Genomic DNA, 27,313 nt, shown 5'->3' on the forward strand with positions numbered 1-27,313 from the left:
TGTGTTTTCTCTCTCTCTTCCTCTCCCTCGCTCCCTCTGTGGATGCATTCAGGCATGGTCCCTCGTTCTCTCTGTTCATTTCCAAAGAGGATGATTGAACACACTTCACTTCATTCTGTCATTTCATCATCCCTTGTTCGGGGTGGCAAAGCCAACACATTTTGCTCCGGCTTCGGCAAACATGAGCCTAGCATGTCCAGGCCAGTTGGTTAATGATGTGCCTTAAGTAGTTGGATTGCAAAAAATATAGATCTACAAGAAGCCAGCCAGCGCCGGTGTTCAGATCACTACACAGATTAAGGCAGAAGGAGGGTTGGTGGCAGGGCAATAATGTTTCACCTCATTGTCGAAGTAATGCAATTGAATTTCAAGGACCACTTGTTTTTTGGTGGGTAGTTGTGTGTGTCAATTTCATGCATGACATTTAGGAATACATGATTTTGGTTGTTGTTCTACCTTGTTCTTCATGCTTAAATTACCTCAAGGCCAGTAAATACCTAGTCACCATTGCCCAATGTGTAGCTGAGGGCCCTGTGCTTTTCTGAATGCTCCTCAGAATGAATTCCATTCATATTCCTGAAGCTGTCGCTAAGTCACCCCCAACAATAAAACTCCTGAAGAAAACTTCCTGCTATCCTCAACAAAAATGGCATTTGCATCTTGGGAACATTAAGCAACAGCTTATTTGCATCTCTCCCTCTCTCGTCCCCCCTTCTCTCTCGCTGTCTCCCCTCGTAAAGTAACCTAAGCCTCTGTTTGACATGAGCTGAGCCTCCGCTGATGCGCGCCTGTTTTACATGCCGAGAATGCCAGTGCTAGCTAACTACCTCACGCCTCATCCTCTCTCCCCCAAAAGCTGTTGCCATGGTGATGCCCCTGCTTGTTGTGGTAGATAGAAGCCGGCGTTATTGAACATCTACTTTCAAGAACCCCTCCACCACACACACACACACACCTTCCAATTGGAATGTTTCTCCAAAATGTGAGGGTGAAGTAGAAGAAATGATGGACACATCCCAAAAAATAAGGGCAACAGAGAGATGACTTGCTGAGTCAGTGTTTTAGCCCGTTTCATCCCTATGAATAGCCTAGCTTAGCCCAGGTGTGAGGAGAGAGAGATGGGATTAGACTTGCCCCGATTTTTTGTCTCTAATGAGCGCACCACACCAGAGATTGACAGTGCAGACATGGTGACTAATTTCCCCATGCATAGAGATGAATATGACTGCAGTGCTGTTGTTGCTGTCCTCTTCACAGTAGCCCACTTTGCATCAGGGGGCTCAAAAGCACACAGAAATGTCAGAGAAAATAACAGAATGTAAAGCATTCTATAGCATGTATGGCTGGCCTATGGACTACCTTAGTCATCTTCAGTGTAACCTGTTGTAGCAATGTAAAATGTATTACATAAGCATTTCATACATCACGCTCTGCTTAGTGCTACCCTTGAGAGCCCCTGTTTGGGTTGGCGTGGGGCTACATCTCTACAGAATCTTCTGCTCTTATCAACATTGTATTTTTGGAAAGGGCATAGTCGGACGTCTGTTCCATTAGTTGATGGCGAGCTCTGCCCTCTGTGGAGAGGTGAGCGCGCTCGAAAGGACACCCCTGCCAACATGCTTGTGAGGGCGGCGTGTGAGAGGAGGAGGGGATAATTGAGGTAGGCCCAGGAAGCCCCTGGCAGAGCAATGGCAGAGCGGGAAGACTGCAGGATAATGGCCATTTTGCTCCCAGCTGGAACTGTGGCAGGTGAAGCGGAAGACTTATCTTTTCCCTTTAATACGGAACAGAGTTTGCTACATTTGGATGCCATAAAAAAATCCGATCTGGTCATTAAATGACGGGAACACAAGTCGTTGCGAGACATGCCGCTTCGGATTTTTTCCCCCTGTTGTGTTTATTCTTTTGGTCTCTCGGAGTTGTCAGGGTTTTCATTGACTCTTTGATTACTGCCTCCACTGACTTTGGAAGTCATGCTTACTGGCAGGGAAAGAGGTGGGAGAGACTATGTGTGAACACGGCATGCTTGTAAATGGCATGTATGTCTGAGAGCTGTTTCGCTTTATGTGTGTTCTGTGTGGACGTTGATAGTATATGAATGTGTGGGTTTAGTGTGAGGTGCATTTGTGTTAATGATTTTTGGTGTGTGTTTGTAGCACGTGGTGTGTCTGTGAGCCTGCCACTCCATTCCTGGAAGCCCACCTGTGGGGCTCTCTCAGGTTAGGCACATATGCTGCAGTAATTAGCCAGGAGACTTAAAAACCATTAAGGCAGACAACCAAAAGGGGACCCTCTTCCTCTCCCACTCTAACTCATCCTCGGTTGACAGTTAAGTGGACCCCCAAGGGGCCGTCTGGGGCTTGGACTCCCTGCCGTTTGGCGGGAAGTGAGAATCAATGGTGTTGGTTGCTGGCAACAGGGCAAGCTCTGGCCCTTCAGTTGAGCCATTTTGTTCAATTATTCTTCCATTTTTCTTTCTGTGACCCAGTTTAGAAATTTTGGTACAATTTGTATTTCTCTGGCAAGGATTCTTAGCCAGAAGTTTTTTTTTCTTCAGTTCTCTGCAGGGTGTGAAGATTTGATTTGGCCCCTCAAAGGAAATGTATTTCCAAATCTGCCTTAATTTGTTTTGTTTGATTTTAAGATTTATATTGCAAAGAAATTATGCACATCCTGATTGCCGTAAGCCTTTTAAAGCACCGGTACAATGACTGACTGAAAAATGAGCCGATCTGTGGAATAGCAGATATGAGAGCAGAGACCCCTTTGAGATGAGGTTTTGGATTAGAGATCACCTCTTCTGAATACTGTACTCAGTCTGCTATAAAGGGTTCCATTATCACTGCGTGCTTTGTGAACAATGGCCTCAACCAGATAGCTCTGCAAGATTGTGCCGTGTGTCCTCAAACAGGGACAGCAAATCACCCCAAAACCTGACAATGTCAGCTCACGATGGCCTACAGCTAGGAAGTGAAACCCTGCTAGGCCAACATTCATTCATTAACACATTTTATTCTCTCCACCTGTTTTCCTTGCTTTTTGTGGAGGTTTCATTGTCCAACTCAAAACCATCAACCAGCTGTACATCGGCCACCACCGCGCTGAGGCAAAGGTGACGGCTGTCAAATCGAGTCCCTGTATGCTCGTCAGTGAGGGTCGACTGCTTCCCTGGCACCCAGGGACAAGAATGAGCCCTTATCCCTCTGCTCTTGAGAAATGGGCCCTGCTCGCCCGAGGCTTTGCACCATTCCCTGGAACAGACATCTTATCCCTGGATTAGCCCTTACAATCCTCACTTCCCCTGGCTCTTGCACAATGGGCAAACTCTGGTCCCGAGTGTTGTCTTGTGGTGTTAACACATATTTACATATGCAACACAGTGGGATGGGGGGTGCATCTATATGTTGACACACTAAGAAAATAAGCAACATCCAATTTTAACCGAGCCCTGCCACAACGTCCATCCCTAATTCTTCACATGCCACAGGATATTCTGCCTTTCCTTATTTTTATTTTTTTTACAACTACATTGACGTGGCAGGAATTTAATGGGGTTGTTTGTTCGTCAGATACAAGGAGTCCTCAGGCACCCTCTGTCAAGCTAAAAATATATTTGGTTTAACCGGCTTGTAAAGGTTGCCCTCCCCTTCCTCCGTGCCACACCGGTGGCCCACTCCTGTCCGCCCCTCGCTACTGTAAATATAAATCTTGGGGAGTTTGTAGGCCGGCACGGTAATGACAAGGCTCCAGGCAGCTTGCTGACAGCGAGGGGGGGGGATTGGAGAGGGGATGATAAACAGACGGGAGAGGAGAAGAAAGGGCAAACGGCGAAGCGAAAGCAGTTATTGCTCCGCTGTTCTGTTCTTTTTTTTCTGCCTCCTATGAACTTGGCTAGTGGTGTGTCTATGAGACGAGCTGCGGAGTCTCTGGACCTGGCGAGTCCCCTGAACATTTTGACAAACTCAGGAGGCCGCTGGGATACATTAGGATGTGGTTATGGAGAGAACCATGACCTAGTTCTAACTCAAACTTCCTGAGTTTGTAGCTCATACACTTGAATGTCAGTTATGTTTGGTCTATTTTTCAAAGTCCATGATTTTATCAAAGTCTCAATGAGGTTTTAAAATGGTTGCCAAGATACCATAGAGAGATCCATTTAAAACATCCAAATGTATGTAGGTCTTTCCTAAGACGTCCAACGTCCAACTGGTTCAATACCGCATGAGTGGAATACTTTTTCTTTCATTAAAATCTTAACCCCAAACTCAGTGAATGGAGAGGGGACTTCATGGAGTAACATGGAACCCAACTTCTCATTCATTATGTGCATAATGGCTGTACAGGCAGTGGAATAACAACAAAAGACTTGGTATTCATTTACATTATTTTCACCTTTCCCCACTGTCCCCATATCTAATAATACTCTTCCATGGATTGAAAAGGCTTTTGGAGAGATGTCATGCCTTCCACCTATCAGTCTACTGTTACCATGGCACCCAGATTAAATGTATTAACTAAACATTTAAGATCGAAATGGCAGAGCTATCCCAGATCATGATTTGGAAATTAAATTATGACTTTGAGGTTGTTGTTTTTTCTCTATTCAAACTGACCAAAGCTGTGTTTTTGAAGTAATTAGATTGTTAATATGTTTAACTGAAAATGCTTTCAAAGCAATGCCAGAGGTTCTCTGCTGAGGAAATTTTGTGGAAATGGAATTGAATAGAGCCGGGTTGTTGTCTTCAATAGGCCACGCCTCAGTGTAATCGGTAATTAGAATCATTGTTTGTCTTTTTCTAAAAGGAGACACTCCTCTATCTGGAACACACATCTCAAATAGGTAGTTGTTATCAAAAATAAACACTATATTTATACACTTTCCTTGATGCTTTCTCTTCTGTGAAGGTAAAAACAGGACAGTTTTACCTCTCTTAAAATTGTGTTTCCCAGTGTTTAAAGAAATTCACTCGAAAGAATCAAACCATCCAACCAATTCAGTCTTGGCACACAATCATCTGACTGTCTGTCAACTTGTACAGGTTCTTTGTTACAAGTTAAACAAGCAGTTACCAAAGTCTAGTCACACACATTCTGTCTCAAAAGGCTTCTTGACTTGCATTAAGCTGAGGTACTTTATTTACAAGCAAACTAACGCATTATCCATGAGGCAAAATATTAAATTGACATCATTAAATTGGCTCGATGGACTTTTTAATTACACGTACTGACTGCAGGGCCAGTGCAGTAGGGATGCAGGTATATCTATTGAGGCTATGCAATAACATTTGTAGTATATGTAGTTATGGATGTAGTTTTGTATGGCACCCACCTACAGGATGCTTCTGTTTTTTGATTTTCTTCCTATCTGCAGGCAGCACAGCCGCACCACTGCAATCACTGCAATCATGCTTAATTACCAGATTAGAAGATCCAATTAGCAGATCTCCTGTCTTTCAGATCAGGCCGCTGCCAACACATCCTTTGAAATTAGATACTTTTGGTGCCCCCCAGGGGTTGGCATTGCTCCGCTTCAAATTGATCGCACTCCTGAAATGGCAATGTGCTTGTTTGGCGTGTGGACAACTTGTTTCCGTACGCTCTTGGAGGTTTTGATTTATATTTCAGAGAATGTGGAAAGAGACGCATGGTTTGGATAAATGTGTCTTGGGCAAGTTGCACACAGGTTTAATTCACTATTCTTTCTTGAACTGCCTCTGACTTTACTGTACACATACTAAAATGGTGGTACTTAAAGGAGATGCATGTGAAACAAAGCCCCCTTGTGGAAACTAGGTGAATTGCATATAACACCTGAATTCAAACAACTTTACATCCTCCTCCCCTCCCCCGCAACCTCCTTAATTAAGTTTAGCTTTTGAGTCTTTTACTTTCAGTTTTGTCCACCAGCTTCAAGCTGCTGAAAATACAAAATTGTTTGTTATTTTAAAGATATTTGAAAGTGATTTAGATGGTACAATGATTATCTACGCTTGCTTGTTTTGTCACATGAAACTGAAATTGGCCAATGCATAATTTTCGCTACCAGATAATGGCAGAGCGATATTTACATCTTGCCCCAGTTGCCTTTGTTGGTTGTGCTCCTGAGTGAGGTGACCATGCCTATAACTGACACTGATGGAAGAGTGAGTGAGTTTTTTCACATATCCTTAACCTCTATCGGCATATTGATGTTGGGTAAAAACACTTCAGACCTTATACTACGGTTGGGATTAATTCCTCAAATTACTAATTCCTCAAATTACTATACTACGGTTGGGGTTAATTCCTCAAATGATTCCACAAATTATATTATAATTCGATTCCCTCCCCTGTAAATTCCATTTAATTCAATTCAAATTCAGTCTTTGAATTCAGTGATAATTTAATTCCTTTGTTAGGTAAATTTCAATAATTCAATTCACAATTCAATATTATTCCCAACAATTCTACAAATTTGAAATCAAATTCAATTCCCTCAGGCTTTCAGGCTGATCATGTCATTGTTCAGGCACTGGAAATACAAGTTTAAATGATCTAAAACAAATCCTGCAGTAAATGATTGATACTGAGCACATTCATTCCATTTACTGAGAAATTTACAAATATAAATTCCAAAGAATAAATGTTTTTCCAGTTCAAACAGTCTAATTCCAATTTCATAACTTGGAGATTATTTAAATTTTAATTGAATTCAATGTAAATTCTTCACTTCATGAGTGAATTCAAGAATTCAATTGGATTTGACCCCAACCTTGCCTTATACTTAAAAGACCTGCTTAAGTATAAGACAATGAGAAGGATAGCACCATAGGAGCACATGCATATCAACATGCTGATGTGTGTGATATACAAGATTGGCGCAGCATATTGCAGAGCTACAGTGGTTCCTCCTTTAAAAGTTGAGAGCTTACACAAGCAAATGTATGTAGTTGTAACGTCATAACGAGTCAAGCAAATAATGTACAATTGAGAGGAATATGTTAGTTAATGTAGAGACAAACGATTGAGCATATTTTTTGTCATAAAGTTCATTTACAAAAATCGCTATTTAGCAAGTTTTTTTTTCCGCCATATCCATTACCAGGTGTATCAAACTCATTCTTTATAGCAGGGAGCAGGTTTCGAATCCTCAACATTCTAGCCCGAAGTCCAGCACACTATCGACTGTGCCCAAATGTATTCGTTGGGGTTGGGGCCGATTGTGGCTAAAACATTTATCTATTGGAATCTTTAACATGTGGAAAGGGGGAAAAGTATTATTATTCGTTTTTCACAAGCATAGCAAGATGGGCTATTATCTGAACAATTCAACCCTTACTAAAGACTTGTCTAATAGCCTCCCCAAGGTTTCAAAGAAGATAATATCCTCCACAATGTATGGATGAAGCTCTTCATTTAGCATTGCTGAAAACACGACATGAAACGGATCAAAAAAAGACCCGTTAAAGCTAAAGAACACCCTGTAATGTTCACAACTACATATACTTTGAACTCGCAAAAAGTAGAAGATGCGGTCAAGAAACACTGGCATGTTTTATTTATGCGATAAAATGGTCCATGCCAACTGCCAACCACAAAAGAAAATCAGCCAGAATGTTTTTGGATTATCACCCTCCAGACATTATTTCCTAAAGGTCTTAGTGATAAAATGGCTGTATGTTATGTTGTAAATTTGAACATGAATTATGCTCCTATTTCAGATTACTCTGACGTTTTTCTTACACTGTACCGAATGATTTATGAAAACTTGCTTGGTAGGTCGATGTCCTTATTGTGGTTATACAGACGTGTTTAATATGTTTCATGTACACACTTTAATTGAATATTTATGAAATGCATATTGTTATATTTGGTAGCACTTTGTTTTTCCTTCGCCTCCAACCCTTTTCGATACGTGGAACGTATGTGGGTGTGGCTAGGTCTAGATAAGGGAGCTCATTTAAAAAACTCACAAAAGCTCTGACGAAGTCCATGAGGCCGATACATAAAGCTTATTAAAGGTCAGTGATACGATCAAGAGCAGTGTGCGCGTTTCTTCTTTTTCCTCATCTTATCCGTCTCTTGCCATGCACCTGCAAAAAACATAGCTCAGATGTGCGAGTGCCTTTTTAATTTTAAATTTGACTCTACACACAAGAGGGCTTAATTGGCATCTATTTCTTCAGAGCCTAGACCTACATAAGTTATTTTAACTGGCTGAGGTAGGCTATGAGGCTTAACAGCCTAATAGAAGTAGGATTTTTTTATTACGCCTACTTACAATTGCAACTGGTCAAAAATGTAGCATCCTACATAAAACAATAATTTAAAGAAAAAAGTCTGCACATTCGAACTAAAACAATGTAACTAAAAAGAAAGCGCACATGTGTAATTCCCAAACTCTAAAAGTCATTTGAAAGGTAGATACAAATTATGTGTGACATTGTGGTTACAATAAAGAATGTAGCCCATCATGCAAACGCGCTGTCAGATTTCAGAAAGGCTTTACGACGAAAGCATACCCTGCGATTATCTGAGGACAGCGCCCCACATCAAAATACTTTTTCAAACCAGCACAGGCGTCACAAAATCACAAATAGTGATAAAATAAATCACTTACCTTTGGAAAATTCCAGAAAATGATGTCATGGCTTTAGAAGCTTCTGATAGGCTAATTGACATCATTTGAGTCAATTGGAGGTGTACCTGTGGATGTATTTCAAGGCCTACCTTCGAACTTAGTGCCTCTTCGCTTGACATCATGGGAAATCAAAAGAAATCAGCCAAGACCCCAGAAAAACAATGTGGACCTCCACAAGTCTGGTTCATCCTTGAGAGCAATTTCCAAACGCCTGAAGGTACCACGTTCATCTGTACAAACAATAGTATGCAAGTATAAACACCATGGGACCACGCAGCCATCATGCTGCTCAGGAAGGAGACATGTTCTGTCTCCTAGAGATGAACGTACTTTTGTGCAAAAGTGCAAATCTATCCCAGAACAACAGCAAAGGACCTTGTGATGAGGAAACAGGTACAAAAGCATCTATATCCACAGTAAAACGAGTCCTATATCGACATAACCTGAAAGGCCGCTCAGCAAGGAAGAAGCCACTGCTCCAAAACCGCCATAAAAAAGCCAGACTACTGTTTGCAACTGCACATGGAGACAAAGATTGTACTTTTTGGAGAAATGTCCTCTGGTCTGATGAAACAAAAATATAACTGTTTGGCCATAATGACCATCGTTATGTTTGGAGGAAAATGGGGGAGGCTTGCAAGTCAAACCTGACTCAGTTACACCAGCTCTGTCAGGAGGAATGGGTGAAAATTTACACAACTTATTGTTGGAAGCTTGTGGAAGGCTACCCGAAACGTTTGACTCAAGTTAAACCATTTAAAGGCAATGCTACCAACTTCTGCTACTGAACTTCTGACCCACTGGGAATGTGATGAAAGAAAAAAAAAGCTGAAATAAATCATTCTCGCTACTATTATTCTGACATTTCAGAATGGTGTAGGTCTTTATTTATTTAAAAAGCATATTGAAGTTAGAAGCAAAAGCCTACAACTATTTTAGCACTGTTTCGCTCTGCTCTGAGACAAGCACGACACAGGGATTCTTTAGCTAAATAGCCCAGTACTGTACTGCCGGACATCACATTGTACAGCGCCATATTTTCTGTTCCATCCTAACAGAAACCCAGATGTTTTTTTGTTTTTCATGGAATAGGAACCCCATAATATTAATCAAATGAATTAAGCAAGTACCAGTCAAAAGTTTGGACACACCTATTCATTCAAGGATTTTTCTATATTTGTACTATTTTTTACATTGTCGAATAATAGTGAAGACATCACCTGTAGCAGGTGTAGCCCATCATGCAAATGTTTCCTATTAGCAGGAAAATATACTTTTTTATAACCAGGCTACTGTTGTGTAAATCCCTCAACTTGCAATGTATTCAATACTAAAGTACTCTAAAGTGTTACATTTCTAACTAATATTGTTCCAATATTTCTGTAAATCAGTGATATTTATTCCCGTAGTAATTCGTTATGATCCATAACTAAATCAACATCTGCATTTTGAAATATTTTTTATCATTATTTTATTAACAAAATGTTGTTATTTGTTTATTAGGCTACTGTGTAGTATACAATAGATACTGTAGTTAACATGGGACTCTTTCAAAATGCAGATGTTGCTTTAGTTATGGATCCATAACCAATTAATTTGGGAGTAAATATCACTGATTTACAGAAATATTGGAACAAAAGTTGTCTAATGAAGGCAAACAATTTAGAATCATCCAATCCATTAGCCTACTCCCAACCGTCATGTTGTACATCGCCATATTTTCCATTCCATCCTAACGGAAACCCTGAGGGTTTTGTTTTAATTTTTCTCTGACTAGAAACACCATAATATTAATCAAATGAATTACGCCAAATTTCTTAAAATAAAACCCATATACTATGTTATTACAAAAAAGGTTTTAAATTATTTGGTAATGCCAATACGGAATACAATCAAATGCTTCTCAAAGATGCCCTCTGATAGTCAAACTAGCAATAACTTGCAGTAACAGAAAAAATGGCTGAGAATTAAATGACGTGCCACAAAATGCTGCGGTAGCACGCAAAGTATGTGTCACTGTATAAATCACTGTATGATTTAGTAGTCCCTCTGACATACACACACGTGTACACGTCTTGCCCTGTGAACACTAGCCATGCTTTGCCTCCGTGTGCTGCCGTCTAATTATCTCTAATCATGAGATAATAAAGCTGAAAATGGCTTAGTCTTCTCATTCCTTATCATAATACACACGGACCTCAGCAGGGGACAGGCCAGAGCTACAGATCTACACGCCACCATGAGCGGGCACCCAGTGTGTTCACAGAACCCAACACATTCAATCACATATTTACAGACTTGGACACACACACACAAACACACTCACAGTCATGTTTGTTTGCAGTTTTGTATACAGTACCTATGGCATGTAGACGAAGCATCTCTAGGCTAGCCTCTGTAGGATAGTTAACAGATCGGGATTTATTTACATTGCCACAGCTGACCAATTGGAGTGGGAGGGCCGTTCCTGGAATTGGCTAGGTAATTCACAAATTTTGCTTATTGAAACAGAGAAGATCTTTTCAAAGACACCCTGAAACGTATCCTTGGTTTCAGTGAGCGATGCTCATAAATTGGCTCGACTAATGTATTAGAAATGCGTAGTGGAGATTTACAAAAATAATGTTGTGCATATTGGTTTGTGTGTGAGTGCATCCTAAATGTCGAAAAGCAACAAAACAAGGAGAGATGGCTATAGGCCAGACTGAATACCATTTTAATTGTCCACCAGAGGATAGCATCTATTGCTATCCTGTGCTTCCTTTGAGAAAGTTATTAGAACTTGACAATGAGCACCCCGATCCAGGGTGCTACAAAACAGCAGCCTTATCCCGAGGAAGCAAAGTAATTGACTCTGAGAGCAAGATCAAGTGTGGCTACAGGCTCCACTCACGAGATGGGGAGAAGTTGGGGGGGATTGGATGGGGGAAGGATGGGGGTGGAAGAGGGAGAACAACACATTTCCACTCTCTCTCCACCTGAACAGCAAACAACTGGGAGAGAGATGGAAACACTCTCACCCTCTCTATCCTCTGGCGACATTTAACAAAACAATCATGGAGAGAAAGAGAGAATGAGTATGGAAAGGAGTGAAGGGAGGACAGAGTCAGGTGTCTGTGGGGCTTTAGTATATAGCTTGGGCGTTTGTCATTTAGGTCATTTGGGGGTAAATTGGAGTGTGTTGTTCTAGATCAAAACCCAGAACCACAGGGAGGTATGGATGACTGGGGACAATACATTTTCAGCAAGAACTATAGACACAGATCTTCTCTACTTTCCCACTGACAATATATACTGAACAAAAATATAAACGCAACATGTAAAGTGTTGTTCCCATGTTTCATGAGCTGAAATAAAATATAATAGAAATGTTCCATATGCACAAAAAGCTAATTTCTCTGATTTTGTGGACAATTTTGTTTACATCCCTGTTAGTGAGCATTTCTCCTTTGCCAAGATAATCCATCCACCTGACAGGCATGGCATATCAAGAAGCTGATTAAACAGCATGATCATTACACAGGTGCACCTTGTGCTGGGGACAATGAAAGGACACTCTAAAATGTGCAGTTTTGTCACACAACTTGAGGGAGCGTACACTTGGCATGCTGACTGCAGGAATGTCCACTAGAGCTGTTACCACATAATTTAATGTTAATTTCTCTACTATAAGCCACCTTTACCCGCGTTTTAGTGGGAAAATACTCACCTTCGATGGCCACTGGCACGCTGAAGAAGTGTGCTCTTCACGGATGAATCACGGTTTTAATTGTACCAGGCAGATGGCAGATGGCAGACGGCGTGTATGGTGTCGTGCGGACGAGCGGTCTGCTGATGTCAGCAGAGTGCCCCATGGTGGCGGTAGGGTTATGGTATGGGCAGACATAAGCTACGGACAACAAACACAATTGCATTTTATCAATGGCAATGTGAATGCACAGAGATACCGTGACTACATCCTGAATCCCATTGTCGTGCCGTTCATCCTCCGCCATCACCTCATTTTTCAGCATGATAATGCACAGCCCCATGTTGCAAGAAGGATGTTTACATAATTTCTGGAAGCTGAAAATGTCCCAGTTCTTCCATGGCCTGCATACTGACAAGACATATCACCCATTGAGCATGTTTGGGATGCTCTGGATCGACATGTACGACAGCGTGTACCAGTTCCCACCAATATCCAGCAACTTCACACGGCCATTAAAGAGTGGGACAGCGTTCCACAGGATACAATCAACAGCCTGATCAAATCTATGTGAAGGAGATGTGTCGCACTACATGAGGCAAATAATGGTCACACCAGATACTGACTGGTTTTCTGATCCACTCCCCTATCTTTTTTTTAAAGGTCTCTTTGACCAACATGCATATCTGTATTCCCAGTCCAATCCATATATTAGGGCCTAATGAATTACCTTATATGAACTGTAACTCAGTAAAATCTTTGAAATTGTTGCATGTTGTGTTTATATTTTGTTTAGTAGAGAGAGAGACTGAGAAATATTACCCCAAGGTGTCCCGTTTGAAAAAGCAAGAGGGGACAAATCTTAAAAGAATGCTCCTTCTTTGGTGATGTCTTTGGTCCAAAGGAATCCAAGTTGATGTTCCCCAAAGGAAGGTGCTGCTACTCACATGACACATCGCCACATTACAGCAGCAATACGCCGAAGACTCCATCATGCCTGTGTTTTCCTCTCTGGTTGTCGGAGAATGTGTCTCGGGTTATAAAAGGTGTGGGCAGCAGAGTGCATCGACCCTATCAAGCCAGCCATCCCTCAGCGAGTGTTATCGTGACTCCATTGTCCGTGGATGACTTCCTATAAGGGCCGGTCACCAACTCTATCAGGGAAGCGTGTTTGAGGGTAACCCAACATGACATTACTCCCAACGTGGTCTGCAGATGGACACCCCCTGAGAGTCATCCTTTAATTCCCTTCATCACGACTGTGTTCACACTGGTATTTCACTTCAACCCCAAGTTCCTGCATCCACACGGTTTTGTTGGGACCTATTCTTCTTTCTCTTTTGGTCCTTGTCTTGGAGTTGTACTTTGAAAACCCAGAAATGTCACTTGGGTGTTTGTTTCAGTTGTTGTCTGATTGAGGACTGCCTAGAGACTGGTTCTGACTGTGCTGCTGCTCCAGTTTCAATTGTTCTGCCTTATTATTATTCGACCATGCTGGTCATTTATGAACATTTGAACATCTTGGCCATGTTCTGTTATAATCTCCACCCGGCACAGCCAGAAGAGGACTGGCCACCCCACATAGCCTGGTTCCTCTCTAGGTTTCTTCCTAGGTTTTGGCCTTTCTAGGGAGTTTTTCCTAGCCACCGTGCTTCTACACCTGCATTGCTTGCTGTTTGGGGTTTTAGGCTGGGTTTCTGTACAGCACTTTGAGATATCAGCTGATGTACGAAGGGCTATATAAATAAATTTGATTTGATTTGATTTGATTTCTGTCTGCCATTTTCTCCATACAAAGAAGATGACTCTCTGACTTCAATACATCAACTTACCTTGGGTTGAATGTTGTGTTTTGGCAGTTGAAAATACTCAGTCTTTAGATTTACGTAGATTTGCTGAAAGGAAAAGTTTAGATTACTTTTCAATGAACTTGAAAAATATATTTTCATCCTTTACATTCACAAATTTTGGTTCCATTTGTTCAAATTAATTTGAAGTCTAAATATTTCTATATACAGTTCACAATTCAATTTCACTTTTGTGAACATAAGCAGAATGTAAGCAGAATTCATTGAAGGCTCTCAGATTTTATGGCTTGCTTTTTGCCTTGCACCTGTGAGAAACAGTAACTTACCGAAATACAGTGCATTTGGAAAGTTTTCATACCCCTTGACTTTTTCCACATTTTGTTACATTACAGCCTTATTCCAAAATGGATTCAATCATTTTTTCCCCTCATCAGTCTACACACAATACCCATGATGACAAAGCGAAAACAGATTTTTACACTTAAAAAAAAACTGCAATATTACTTTTACATAAGTATTCAGACCCTTTACTAAGTACTTTGTTGAATAACCTTTTGCAGAGATTACAGCCCCGAGTGTTCTTGGGTATGATGCTACAATCTTGGCACACCTGAATTTGGGGAGTTTCTCCCATCCTTCTCTGCCGATTCTCTCAAGCTCTGTCAGGTTGGATGAGGAGTGTCACTGCACGGCTATTTTCAGGTCTCTACAGAGATGTTCAATCAGGTTCAAGTCCAGGCTCTAGCTGGGCCACTCAAGGACATTGAGACTTGTCCCCACTCCTGCGTTGTCTTGTGTGTGCTTAGGGTCGCTGTCCTGTTGGAACGTGAACCTTCGCCCTAGTCTGAGGTCCTGAGCACTCTGGAGCAGGTTTTCATCAAGGATCTCTCTGTACTCCGTAATTGTTTCTCTCGATCCTGACTAGTCTCCCAGTCCCTACCGCTGAAAAACATCCACACAGCATGGATGCTGCCACCACCATGCTTCACCGTAGGGATGGTGCCAGGTTTCCTCCAGATGTGACACTTGGCATTCAGGCCAAAGAGTTTAATCTTGGTTTCATCAGACCAGAGAATCTTCTGTGGCTTCTTTCTGAGGAGTGGCTTCCTCTATCTTAGTGACCATCGGGTTCTTGGTCAACTCCCTGACCAAGGCCCTTCTCCCCTGATTGCCCAGTTTGGCTGGGTGGCCAGTTCTAGGAAGAGTCTTGGTGGTTCCAAACTTATTCCATTTAAGAATGATGGAGGCCACTGTGTTCTTGGGGGATCTTCAATGCTGCAGACATTTTTTTGGTACCCTTCCCCAGATCTGTGCCTCAACAAATAAAATAAAATGTATTTGTCACATACACATGGTTAGCAGATGTTAATGTGAGTGTCGCGAAATGCTTGTGCTTCTAGTTCCGATAATGCAGTAGTAGCCAACGAGTAATCTAACCTAACAATTCCACAACTACTACCTTATACACACAAGTGTAAAGGGATAAAGAATATGTACATAAAGATATATGAATGAGTGATGGTACAGAACGGCATAGGCAAGATGCAGTAGATGGTATCGAGTACATACATATGAGATGAGTAATGTAGGGCATGTGAACATTATATTAAGTGGCATTGTTTAAAGTGGCTAGTGATACATTTTTTTACATCAATTTCCATTATTAAAGTGGCTGGAGTTGAGTCGGTATGTTGGCAGCAACCATTCAATGTTAGTGGTGGCTGTTTAACAGTCTGATGTCCTTGAGATAGAAGCTGTTTTTCAGTCTCTCGGTCCCAGCTTTGATGCACCTGTACTGACCTCGTGTTCTGGATGATAGCGGGGTTAACAGGCAGTGGTTCGGGTTGTTGTTGTCCTTGATGATCTTTATGGCCTTCCTGTGACATCGGGTGGTGTAGTTGTCCTGGAGGGCAGGTAGTTTGCCCCCGGTGATGCATTGTGCAGACCTCACTAACCTCTGGAGAGCCTTACGGTTGTGGGCGGAGCAGTTGCCGTACCAGGCGGTGATACAGTAAGACAGGATGCTCTCGATTGTGCATCTGTAAAAGTTTGTAAGTGCTTTTGGTGACAAGCCGAATTTCTTCAGCCTCCTGAGGTTGAAGAGGCGCTGCTGCTCCTTATTCACAACGCTGTCTGTGTGGGTGGACCAATTCAGTTTGTCCGTCATGTGTACGCCGAGGAACTTAAAACTTACTACCCTCTCCACTACTGTCCCGTCGATGTGGATAGGGGGGTGCTCCCTCTGCGTTTCCTGAAGTTCACGATCATCTCCTTTGTTTTGTTGATGTTGGGTTATTTTCCTGACACCACACTCCGAGGGCTCTCACCTCCTAGGCCGTCTCCTGGTTGTTGGTAATCAAGCCTACAACTGTAGTGTCGTCCGCAAACTTGATGATTGAGTTGGAGGCGTGCATGGCCACACCTTCGTGGGTGAACCTGGAGTACATTCAAGTCTGAGCTCTACGGGCAATTCCTTCGACCTCATGGCTAGGTTTTTGCTCTGACAACTGTGGAACCTTATATAGACAGGTGTGTGCCTTTCCAAATCATGTTCAATCAACTGAATTTACCACAGGTGGACTCCAATCAAGTTGTAGACACATCTGATCAATGGAAACAGGATGCACCTGAGCTCAATTTCGAGTCTCCTAGCAAAGGGTCTGAATACTTATGTAAATAAGGTATTTCTGTTTATAAAAATAAATTTGCAAAAATGTAGAAAAAATTGCTTTGGCCTTATGGGGTATTGTGTGTAGATTGAGGATTTAAAATTTTAAAAATATATTTTAGAATAAGGCTGTAACGTACATTATTTGGGGAAAAGTCAAGGGTCTTAATACATTCCGAATGCACTATAGAACGTAGTTCTAACTTTCCACGTCATACACTTTCTCTTCTCATGACTTTAGTTGACCTTGACACAGGCCTGATGCCTCACAAAGAAGGGTTGCCCACTGTGCCCTATTAACACCAGGTTGGTCCATAGTATTGTGCCTTGGGGGGCTCCAGCCTCTGGGTAATAATCTGGGTAACACCCCAGACAGGCCCGGGGATGGAGGAAAACATCCAGCCCTGAATTCCTGGCATCTTGTAGCACTGTGCCATCTCTCCATGTCTGTAGCAATCTCCCTCTCCATGGCGGGGGGGGCTGTTCAGACAAAACATGAACCAGGCCTGTCTAGGTTAGACATGAGAGAATGTGAGAATGCACAATTGGATTCATTTTAAACCAAGTGTACTGTGTGAGATAAAAAAAAGTCAACCGGATATAATTTACAACATGTAACACAAGGAGAATTGTTGTGTTGCCTCACCCGAAAGCGACTATATACCTGTTTTGATTGACTATGGCATTGATCTTAATTAATCCACATGGTGAAGGGAGACGGAGGGTTAATGTGCCTTAAGGATTTTGTTTCAATCAGTTGAAAACATACACCATGTTATCTCCTTATTAACCTCCATAACTGTTTGACGTATAGAAAGGCAGGAACGCTCCAGTCCTCCAGTCTTATATGAGTAAATCTTCCGTGTTTAACAAGGATTGCTGTTGGTGGTAATGATTTCTCTATAAGCACCGTGCAATATGTATAATTAAGTGACACATTTCAGTCAATTTGGATGGACAGACATTTCAGGGGTTTTCATTACCATGCCAATTCCCTGTGAATTACTGAATATTACGGGGGAAGAATGGGCTGGATGAGATCAAACCAAATCAAATCAGACCTTATTTGCCACATGAGCATAATAAAACAAGTGTAGACTTTACCGTGAAATGCTTACTTACAAACCCTTAGCCAACAGTGCAGCTCAAGAAGAAGAAAATATTTACCAAGTAGGCTAAAATAAAAGTAATAATAAAAAGTAACACAATAAGAATAACGATAACGAGGCTATATACAGGGGACATCGGTACCAAGTCAGTGTGCGGGGGTACAGGCTAGTTGAGGTAATCTGTACATGTACAGTCGAAATCGGAAGTTTACCTACACCTTAGCCAAATACATTAAAACTCAGTTTTTCACAATTCCTGACATTTAATCCTTATAAAAATTCCTAGTTTTTGGTCAGTTAGGACCACCACTTTATTTTAAGAATGTGAAATGTCAGAATAATAGTAGAGAGAATGATTTATTTCAGATTTTATTTATTTCATCACATTCCCAGTGGGTCAGAACTTTACAAATCAAATCAAATGTATTTATATAGCCCTTCGTACATCAGCTGATATCTCAAAGTGCTGTACAGAAACCCAGCCTGAAACCCCAACAGCAAGCAATGCAGGTGTTGAAGCACGTACATACACTCAATTAGTATTTGCTAGCATTGCCTTTAAATTGTTTAACTTGGATCAAACGTTTCGGGTAGCCTTCCACAAGCTTCCCACAATAAGTTGGGTGAATTTTGGCCCATTCCTCCTGACAGAGTTGGTGTAACTGAGTCAGGTTTGTAGGCCTCCTTGCTCACACATGCTTTTTCAGTTCTGCCCACACATTTTTTATAGGATTGAGGTCAGGGCTTTTTGATGGCCCTCCAATACCTTGACTTTGTTGTCCTTAAGCCATTTTGCCACAACTTTGGAAGTATGCTTGGGATCATTGTCCTTTTGGAAGACCCATTTAAGACCAAGCTTTAACTTCCTGACTGATGTCTTGAGATGTTGCTTCAATATATCCACATAGTTCCCTTCCTCATGATGCCATCTATTTTGTGAAGTGCACCAGTCCCTCCTGCAGCAAAGCACCCCCACCACATGATTCTGCCACCCCCGTGCTTCACGGTTGGGATAGTGTTCTTCGGCTTGCAAGCCTCCCCCTTTTTCCTCCAAACATAACGATGGTCATTATGGCCAAACAGTTATATTTTTGTTTCATCAGACCAGAGGACATTTCTCCAAAAAGTACGATCTTTGTCCCCATGTGCAGTTGCAAACCGTAGTCTGGCTTTTTTTATGTCAGTTTTGAAGCAGTGGCTTCTTCCTTGCTGAGCGGCCTTTAAGTTTATGTCGATATAGGACTCGTTTTACTGTGGATATAGATACTTTTGTACCTGTTTCCTCGAGCATCTTCATAAGGTCCTTTGCTGTTGTTGTGGGATTGATTTGCACTTTTCGCACCAAAGTACGTTCATCTCTAGGAGACAGAACGTGTCTCCTTCCTGAGTGGTATGATGGCTGCGTGGTCCCATGGTGTTTATACTTGTGTACTATTGTTTGTACAGATGAACGTGGTTACCTTCAGGTGTTTGGAAATTGCTCCCAAGGATGAAACAGACTTGTGGAAGTCTACAACTTGGCTGATTGGCTGATTTCTTTTGAATTTCCCATGATGTCAAGCAAAGGGGCACTGAGTTTGAAGGTAGGCCTTGAAATACACCCACAGGTGCACCTCCAATTGACTAAATTAATGTCAATTCGCCTATCAGAAGCTTCTAAAGCCATGACATTTTCTGGAATATTCCAAGCTGTTTAAAGGCACAGTCAACTTAGTGTATGTATACCTCTGAGCCACTGGAATTGTGATACAGTGAATTATAAGTGAAATAATCTGTCTGTAAACAATTGTTGGAAAAATGAAAAATTACTATGGTGTTGAACGCTGAGCTGTAGTCAATGAACAGCATTCTCACATAGGTGTTCCTTTTGTCCGGGTGCGAAAGGGCAGTGTGGAGTGCTGTGAATCTGTTGGGGCAGTATGCGAATTGGAGTGGGTCTAGGGTGTCTGGGAGGATACTGTTGATGTGAGCCATGACCAGCCTTTCAAAGCACTTCATGGCTACTGACGTGAGTGCCACGGGGCGGTAATAATTTATACAGGTTACCTTCGCTTCCTTGGGTACAGGGACTATGGTGGTCTGCTTGAAACATGTAGGTATTACAGTCTCGGTCAGGGAGAGGTTGAAAATGTCAGTGAAGACACTTGACAGTTGGGCCGCGCATGCTTTTATTACACATCCTGGTAATCCGTCTGGCCCAGCGGCTTTGTGAATGTTGACCTGTTTAAAGGTTTTGTTCACATCAGCTACCGAGAGCGTTATCACACAGTCATCCAGAACAGTTGGTGCTCTTGTGCATGCTTCAGTGTTGCTTGCCCCGAAGCAAGCATAAAAGGCATTTAGCTCGTCTGGTAGGCTCGGGGTCACTGGGCAGCTCGCCATTGAATGAATCCCGGAACATATTCCAGTCTGCTAGCAAAACAGTCCTGTAGTGTAGCAGGAATCTGATCACTTCTTTATTGAGTGAGTCACTGGTACTTCCTGCTTTAGTTTTTGCTTGTAAGCAGGAATCAGGAGGATAGAATTATGGTCAGATTTGCCAAATGGAGGGCGGGGGAGAGCTTTGTGTGCATCTCTGTGTATGGAGTAAAGGTGGTCTACCTCAAGAGAGCAATACCTCGAGACTTCTTTAATATTAGACATCGTGCACCAGCTGTTATTGACAAAAAGACACACAACCCCACCCCTCGTCTTACCAGAGGGAGCGTCTCTGTTCTGCCGGTGCATGGAAAATCCCGCCAGCTCTATATTGTCTGTTTCTTCATTCAGCCACGTCTCTGTGAAACGTTTGTGTGCGTTTGTTGGTTTGTGTGAGAGAGTGAAGCAACTCATTTTCAAACCATCTGCCCTCTCTGAAATTACACAATGCAACAATGTTGGTATACAGTGGACTTTTATAAAATTACAATTTATCCTCTTCTGATTGCGTTAGAGTACAGTGGCGTTCTGTATTACCTCAGCAACGCCCCTTACTGCGAGTCATCATAAACGCCAATCTACAGCCTGATTGTTGTTGACTGCAGTCCCCGGCCCCATGTCATACGGCTGCTCCACAGAGGCTGGCAGGGCAGGGGAGGGCGGGGCGGGGCAAGGGAGGAAGGGAGGGGTTAGGGGTGGACGTCAAGTGGGAGCCAGATCACTCCCGAGGAGGCGACAGTCGGCTCCCCAAGCCCAGCCCATTTGTCAGTTTATGTGAATTAGTGTCAAGTACAAGTGCAGTCAGAGCGAATGACCTGAGTGGGACGTCAACCCACCGTGGACCCAGTGCCTCCTCTCCTCCCTCCCACCCTCATCCACCCGTCCCTCATTCAGTACAGAATTTACTGAAAAAGGACGTGTTTTATCCAGGGGAGAGGGCAGAGCGAAATTCCCTGACATTTCCATAGGCTTCTGTTTATGCCCCAGCCCCGACGGACTGGTGCAGCCCAAGATCCACTTTAACATCTTAATAGGAAAGTGTGTTAACGCACGTCTTTACCTCCCTCTTTGACAAGAGCGAATTAGGTGTCAAAAGGATTTCTGCTGACTTTAATTGAATCTGCCCAGCGCGGAAAAGGAAATCTGAATTTAAAATAACCTATTAGGCTTATCAAGTAATGTTTGGTTGAGTTTGGCAGGTAGCACTGTGACTGTGGCGTTCTCTTCCCCTTTCCCTCCCCCACCAGTAAGTTGTTTATGAGGTGAGTTGGGTGAGGAGGAGGGGGGCGTGTTCCACAACAGCATGGGCTTCTCTCACTCTTCGTTATCCTATAATAAGTTGTGGCCTGCCAGTTTAGTTTTTTGAGCTCCCACAGGAAAAGCCTTGAGCTGGGATTTAGGCTAGAGATGAGTGCGAGAGATTGCAGTGTGTACCTATGAGGGATGGGCTGATGGATTCCACGCGAGTCGATTGCAAAGAGGATGGTTGTTCATTTTTCCTTCCATTTCTCCATTCCCTCTAGCCTTCCTATCTTTCCGAGATAGCTCTTTGGAGGAGATGCACCTGTTAACATAAATAAGTCTGGAGTTAAACACCGGGAATGACAAAATGGAACCTGTGAGTCTTTTGATGTACAGTATATGGGAATGTAGCTGTGATATGTAGCATAGGCAATGGTAGAAAAAATACACTATTCTCATTACTTGAGTAAAAGTCTAAAAGTATTTGGTTTTAAATATACTTAAGTATCCAAATTAAAGGTAGCTGCTAAAATATACTTAAGTATCAAAAGTAAAAGTAAGAATAATTTAAAATTCCTTATATTAAGCAAACCAGATGGCACTATTTTTATTTACGGATAGCCAGGGTCACACCCAACAATCGGACATAATTTAAAAACAAAGCATTTGTGTTTAGTGAGTCCGCCAGATGAGAGGCAGTAGGGATGACCAGGGATGTTGTCTTTATAAGTGTGTGAATTGGACCACTTTCTGTCCTGCTAAGCATTCAAAATGTAATGAGTACTTTTGGGTGTCAGGGAAAATGTATGAGGTAAAAAGTACATACTTTTCTTTAGGAATCTAGTGAAGTAAAAGTAAAAGTTGTCAAATATAAATAGGTAAGTACAGATACCCCAAAACACTACTTAAGTAGTACTGTAAAGTATTTTTACTTCAGTACTTTACACCACTGACCATAGGCTATTATCAAAGGACAACTAGTTTCTCACTTTTACAAATGTATAACCCCTCAATGAATCTGAAACTTTTCCCTCTCACTGACATTAGGCCTTGTCAAAGCACCCGGCCTCCTATCTATTCTCTCCCCCAAACTTTATCATTTCCTAGCAGAGTGTGAGCTATTGATGAAAGATTTTGCTCCTCCTTTGCAACTGTGAAGAACCAATCAAGTCCACAAACCGCCATTAACTTTTGGTTGTCATGGATCCCTACACTTGATCAATAACCTTCACATATCATTACAGCTTGGAGCCTCTAAGGCAAGCTCCTTGTTCTTCAGGCCAAGCTGGTGTAAATCTTTCTTAGAAATTGCCTGGGATCCGCACTTTTTAGTCATTGCAGGCGCTAAATGTATTGCTCTGACTCGAGACAAGGCAGGGGCCAGATTTATTTGAACAGTGGTGCTTGCTCTGGTATATTGAAGTTGAGAACCGCCTGTATCACTTCATAAATCATGTTTAAATGCTCTACTATCTTCTGCTGTTCAGTTGAATGGCCAACCACAGTAGAGTTATGCATCCCCTCACTGTAAATTGGATAACATACTGTGTTATGCACATTGACTCAATTTTTTACTGCTCCTCTTTAATTACTTCTTACTTTTATCTCTTATTCTGATCCGTATTTTTTGAAACTGCACTGTCGATTAGGAGCTTGTGAGTAAGCATTTCACTGTAACCTGTTGTATTCGCGACTAATACGATTTGATTTGAAATGCGGTTTGTATAGTGATTCTCTAAAGACAGTCATTTTGCCTAACAAATCAAACTCAAGCCACATTCTAGCCATTTTATACAATTCAGTCAATTTGATATTTAGTTTCATTACAGTGGAAGCTGCAATATAAAATGTAAATTTAACTTGAATCACATTGTGTTTTAGAAAGATCGTCATGGCATTTATTTGTTTAATTTCATAAATGTTTTGATAATTCTCATTTTGCGGAGGGGTGTAATGGTACACCGAACCGTTCGGTACATGAACCTCGGTTCGGTCCGCACTGTGAACCCAAATTAATACATTAAAAAATATATATACCAAATTAAAACACTAGGTCTATAGGCAATGCCTTTAATGCTTTGTAGGCCTCTTGATTAAATATAAACTCAATTTATTTTTTAAATTTCAGGCCATTCGGTAGAGCCTGTACACTAGAGCCTGTACACATTGTAATCAAAATTAAAATCTTAATTGGAGCATTTCAAACTGTCCTTTAGTGAGGCGCAGCTGGGAACTAGTTCTGTACGATGGCGAGTGGTGGGGTTGATAAACCAGAATTGGAGGATCTTCCATCATTGTTTAAATCTCGCGTTTGGGAACATTTGTCTTCCCAGTAGATTACAACGGCGATGGACAGAGAGAGTCACTGCTCAACGAGGATAGCCAATGCAAATGTTGACACATTTACGCTGACATCACCCCAATATTCCTACCACCGGAGCAAGACTGAAATGCAAAAAGACAACAAAACAACTTAATCTCCCCTCTGCATTCAAGCAGCCCTTTTGCAGCTTATTTTGACTGGGTCAAATAAATTAAAGAGTGATGGGTATGTTTATAGCCATGGATATGCGCCCATTCTCGGTGGTTGAGAAGAATAAGGGGTTTCAGCATCTCATGAAAAGTACTTGAGGCACGTTGCGAACTTTGCCCTCTCGCACCCTTCTCAGCAAACCGATGGTACCCACTCTTTATATGCAAGATACAGCCGAAGTTGTCAATTAATTGGCCAATGTACCCTGTATTGCGCTTACTATGATGGCTGGACCTCCAGGGCTACAGAGAGCTACTTAACACTGACAGCCCATCACATTACCCCGGAGTGGTAAATGAGAAGTACCGTGCTATATTAACCCTTTATGAGAGTCACAGAAGTGTGGATATTTTTGTCTTTGTAAGAAAACATTATAGCATACAATGTCTGAGCCATGTTTATATTGCAATTTATTTTAGTGTTGTTGTTGAGTAATCATGGGTTTTCATTTAAGAAAATACAAAGTGTTGGTATTCATGATTGTGCTCTCATCAGGTATTATATGACTCATGGTCATATATGGAATCATGATGTACCAACACTTTGTATTTTCTTAAATAAATACAAATGAACTACAGTGACTGTTGGCATTTAAATCTCCCTCTGTACCGAAACCAAACTGTGATCCCAATACCGCAATACGTACCGAACCGTGGGCTTGGTGAACCGTTACACCCCTACACCCAACTTGTAATATCGGCCCTTATTCTCCAACTCCGCAGGCTGGAGTAGCTGACAATATACTATAGGTGATGTATGTCATCATAATTTTTTGGAGATCTCTTATCCACCAAAGTTGACGTGATGTCTTCCCTTTGGCTTGCACTGTTAGAGGATTCTGTAAAAGGTGTTTCTGTTACTGTGCTTACAGATTCTAGAGCTGGAGAGGGAGCACCGAGAGCGGTCGACCATGCGGTCATCGGAGGAGTGGTGGCTGTGGTTGTCTTTGCCATGCTCTGTCTACTCATCATTTTGGGACGGTACTTTGCAAGACACAAAGGTATGTGACGAAGCCTTTTGTTTTCTATCTAGAAGCACCTCTGTGTAATCTCAAGGTTAAACATTTTAAAAGAGCACAGACACACTATCATTTTATGATTTATTTTACTCAGTGTCATACTAGTATTGTCCTGGGCAATCAGAAAACCACTTCCCTCTCCCCCCAAACTCTGAAATTCTACCATACCTCCTGAGCCCCATCTTATTTTCTCTCTGTTATGGCTACTGTACATTTGAAGGGGTTTTCTTTGGAGTGCAGCCAATGGTTTGGTTTTGATTCCAAATTACTCCTTGCCCTTCTCCATTCAGTCTGGGCTATCGCCTTTATTATCAGTCCCAAAACTGTTGGGATGTGAATAATCCCTGTCGGAAATTAAGTTTGAAGTGGATTGCTCATTCACGCGCGTTCGTTGAACTTGACAAGGTTCATTTGGAGGCATGAGCTGAGCTGAAGCTGAATCTTGAGCATCCCTTGGTTTGGCTTGTTTCATGGAAATCAAATAATAGATTTTCATGTGTAAATCTTGAATGCCAACCAAGGAATGCCAACAGAGGGGTTTGCAGTGGCAAATAAAGAATTTACCTACCAGAATTAAAAACCTAGTACCTGATGTATAATTTTGAAGCTACAGTTTCCATTAGAGTTTGTGTAAACCTGCCAAAGGCATACATTTTATGAGATTATACAGTCGTGGCCAAAAGTTTTGAGAATGACACAAATATTAATTTCCACAAAGTTTGCTGCTTCAGTGTCTTTAGATATTTTTGTCAGATGTTACAATGGAATACTGAAGTATAATTACAAGCATTTCATAAGTATCAAAGGGTTTTATTGACAATTACATGAAGTTGATGCAAAAGAGTCAATATTTGCAGTGTTGAGCCTTCTTTTTCAAGAACTCTGCAATCCGCCCTGGCATGCTGTCAGACCTTCTTGCATAATCAATGCTTGGAGTTTGCCAGAATTTGTGTGTTTATGTTTGTCCACCCTACTCTTGAGAATTGACCACACGTTCTCAATGGGATTAAGGTGGTCTGGGGAGTTTCCTGGCCATGGACCCAAAATATCAATGTTTTGTTCCCCCGAGTCACTTAGTTATCACCGGTGCGTTATGGTAAGGTGCTCCATCATGCTGGAAAAGGCAATGTTCGTCACCAAACTGTTCCTGGATGGTTGGGAGAAGTTGCTCTCGGAGGATGTGTTGGTACCATTCTTTATTCATGGCTGTGTTCTTAGGCAAAATTGTGAGTGAGCCCACTCCCTTGGCTGAGAAGCAACCCCACACATGAATGGTCTCAAGATGCTTTACTGTTGGCATGACACAGCGCTCACCTTGTCTTCTTCGGACAAGCTTTTTTCCAGAACAATCGGAAAGGGGATTCATCAGAGAAAATGACTTTACCCCAGTCCTCAGCAGTCCAATCCCTGTATCTTTTGCAGAATATCAGTCTATCCCTGATGTTTTTCTTGGAGAGAAGTGGCTTCTTTGCTGCCCTTCTTGACACCAGGCCATCCTCCAAAAGTGTTCGCCTCACTGTGCAGATGCACTCACACCTGCCTGCTGCCATTCCTGAGCAAGCTCTGTACTGGTGGTGCCCTTGATCCCGCAGCTGAATCAACTTTAGGAGACGGTCCTGGCGCTTGCTGGACTTTCTTGGGCGCCCCGAAGCCTTCTTCACAACAATTGAACCGCTCACCTTGAAGTTCTTGATGATCAAATAAATGGTAGATTTAGGTGCAATCTTACTGGCAGCAATATCCTTGCCTGTGAAGCCCTTTTTGTGCAAAGCAATGATGACGGCACGTGTTTCCTTGCAGGTAACCATGGTTGACAGAGGAAGAACAATGATTCCAAGCACCACCCTCCTTTTGAAGCTTCCAGTCTGTTATTCGAACTCAATCAGCATGACAGAGTGATCTCCAGCCTTGATCTCGTCAACACTCACACCTGTGTTAACAAGCGAATCCCTGACATGATGTCAGCTGGTCCTTTTGTGGCAGGGCTGAAATGCATTGGAAATGTTTTGGGGGGATTCAGTTCATTTGCATGGCAAAGAAGGACTTTGCAATTCATCTGATCACTCTTCATAACATTCTGGAGTATATGCAAATTGCCATCATACAAACTGAGGCAGCAGACTTTGTGAAAATCTATATTTGTGTCATTCTCAAAACTTTTGCCCACAACTGTATATTTTACAGTTAACCTGATGGGTCGTTTTTGGTT

At 42.0% G+C, this 27,313-nt stretch overlaps 1 protein-coding gene across 4 annotated transcripts in view; it reads left to right on the forward strand.

The window, feature by feature from the left end:
• Positions 1-27,313, forward strand: part of LOC112228465 (cell adhesion molecule 1) — a 495,694-nt gene that overhangs the window by 467,927 nt on the left and 454 nt on the right. For all 4 annotated transcript variants that reach the window (XM_042309109.1, XM_042309111.1, XM_024393800.2 and 1 more), the window contains one exon: positions 24,958-25,086. In XM_042309109.1, the coding sequence (XP_042165043.1) occupies positions 24,958-25,086 (129 nt within the window). The remainder of the gene's footprint in view (positions 1-24,957; positions 25,087-27,313) is intronic.

The sequence above is a fragment of the Oncorhynchus tshawytscha genome, linkage group LG30, assembly GCF_018296145.1.
Source record: "Oncorhynchus tshawytscha isolate Ot180627B linkage group LG30, Otsh_v2.0, whole genome shotgun sequence".
NCBI lineage: Eukaryota > Metazoa > Chordata > Actinopteri > Salmoniformes > Salmonidae > Oncorhynchus > Oncorhynchus tshawytscha.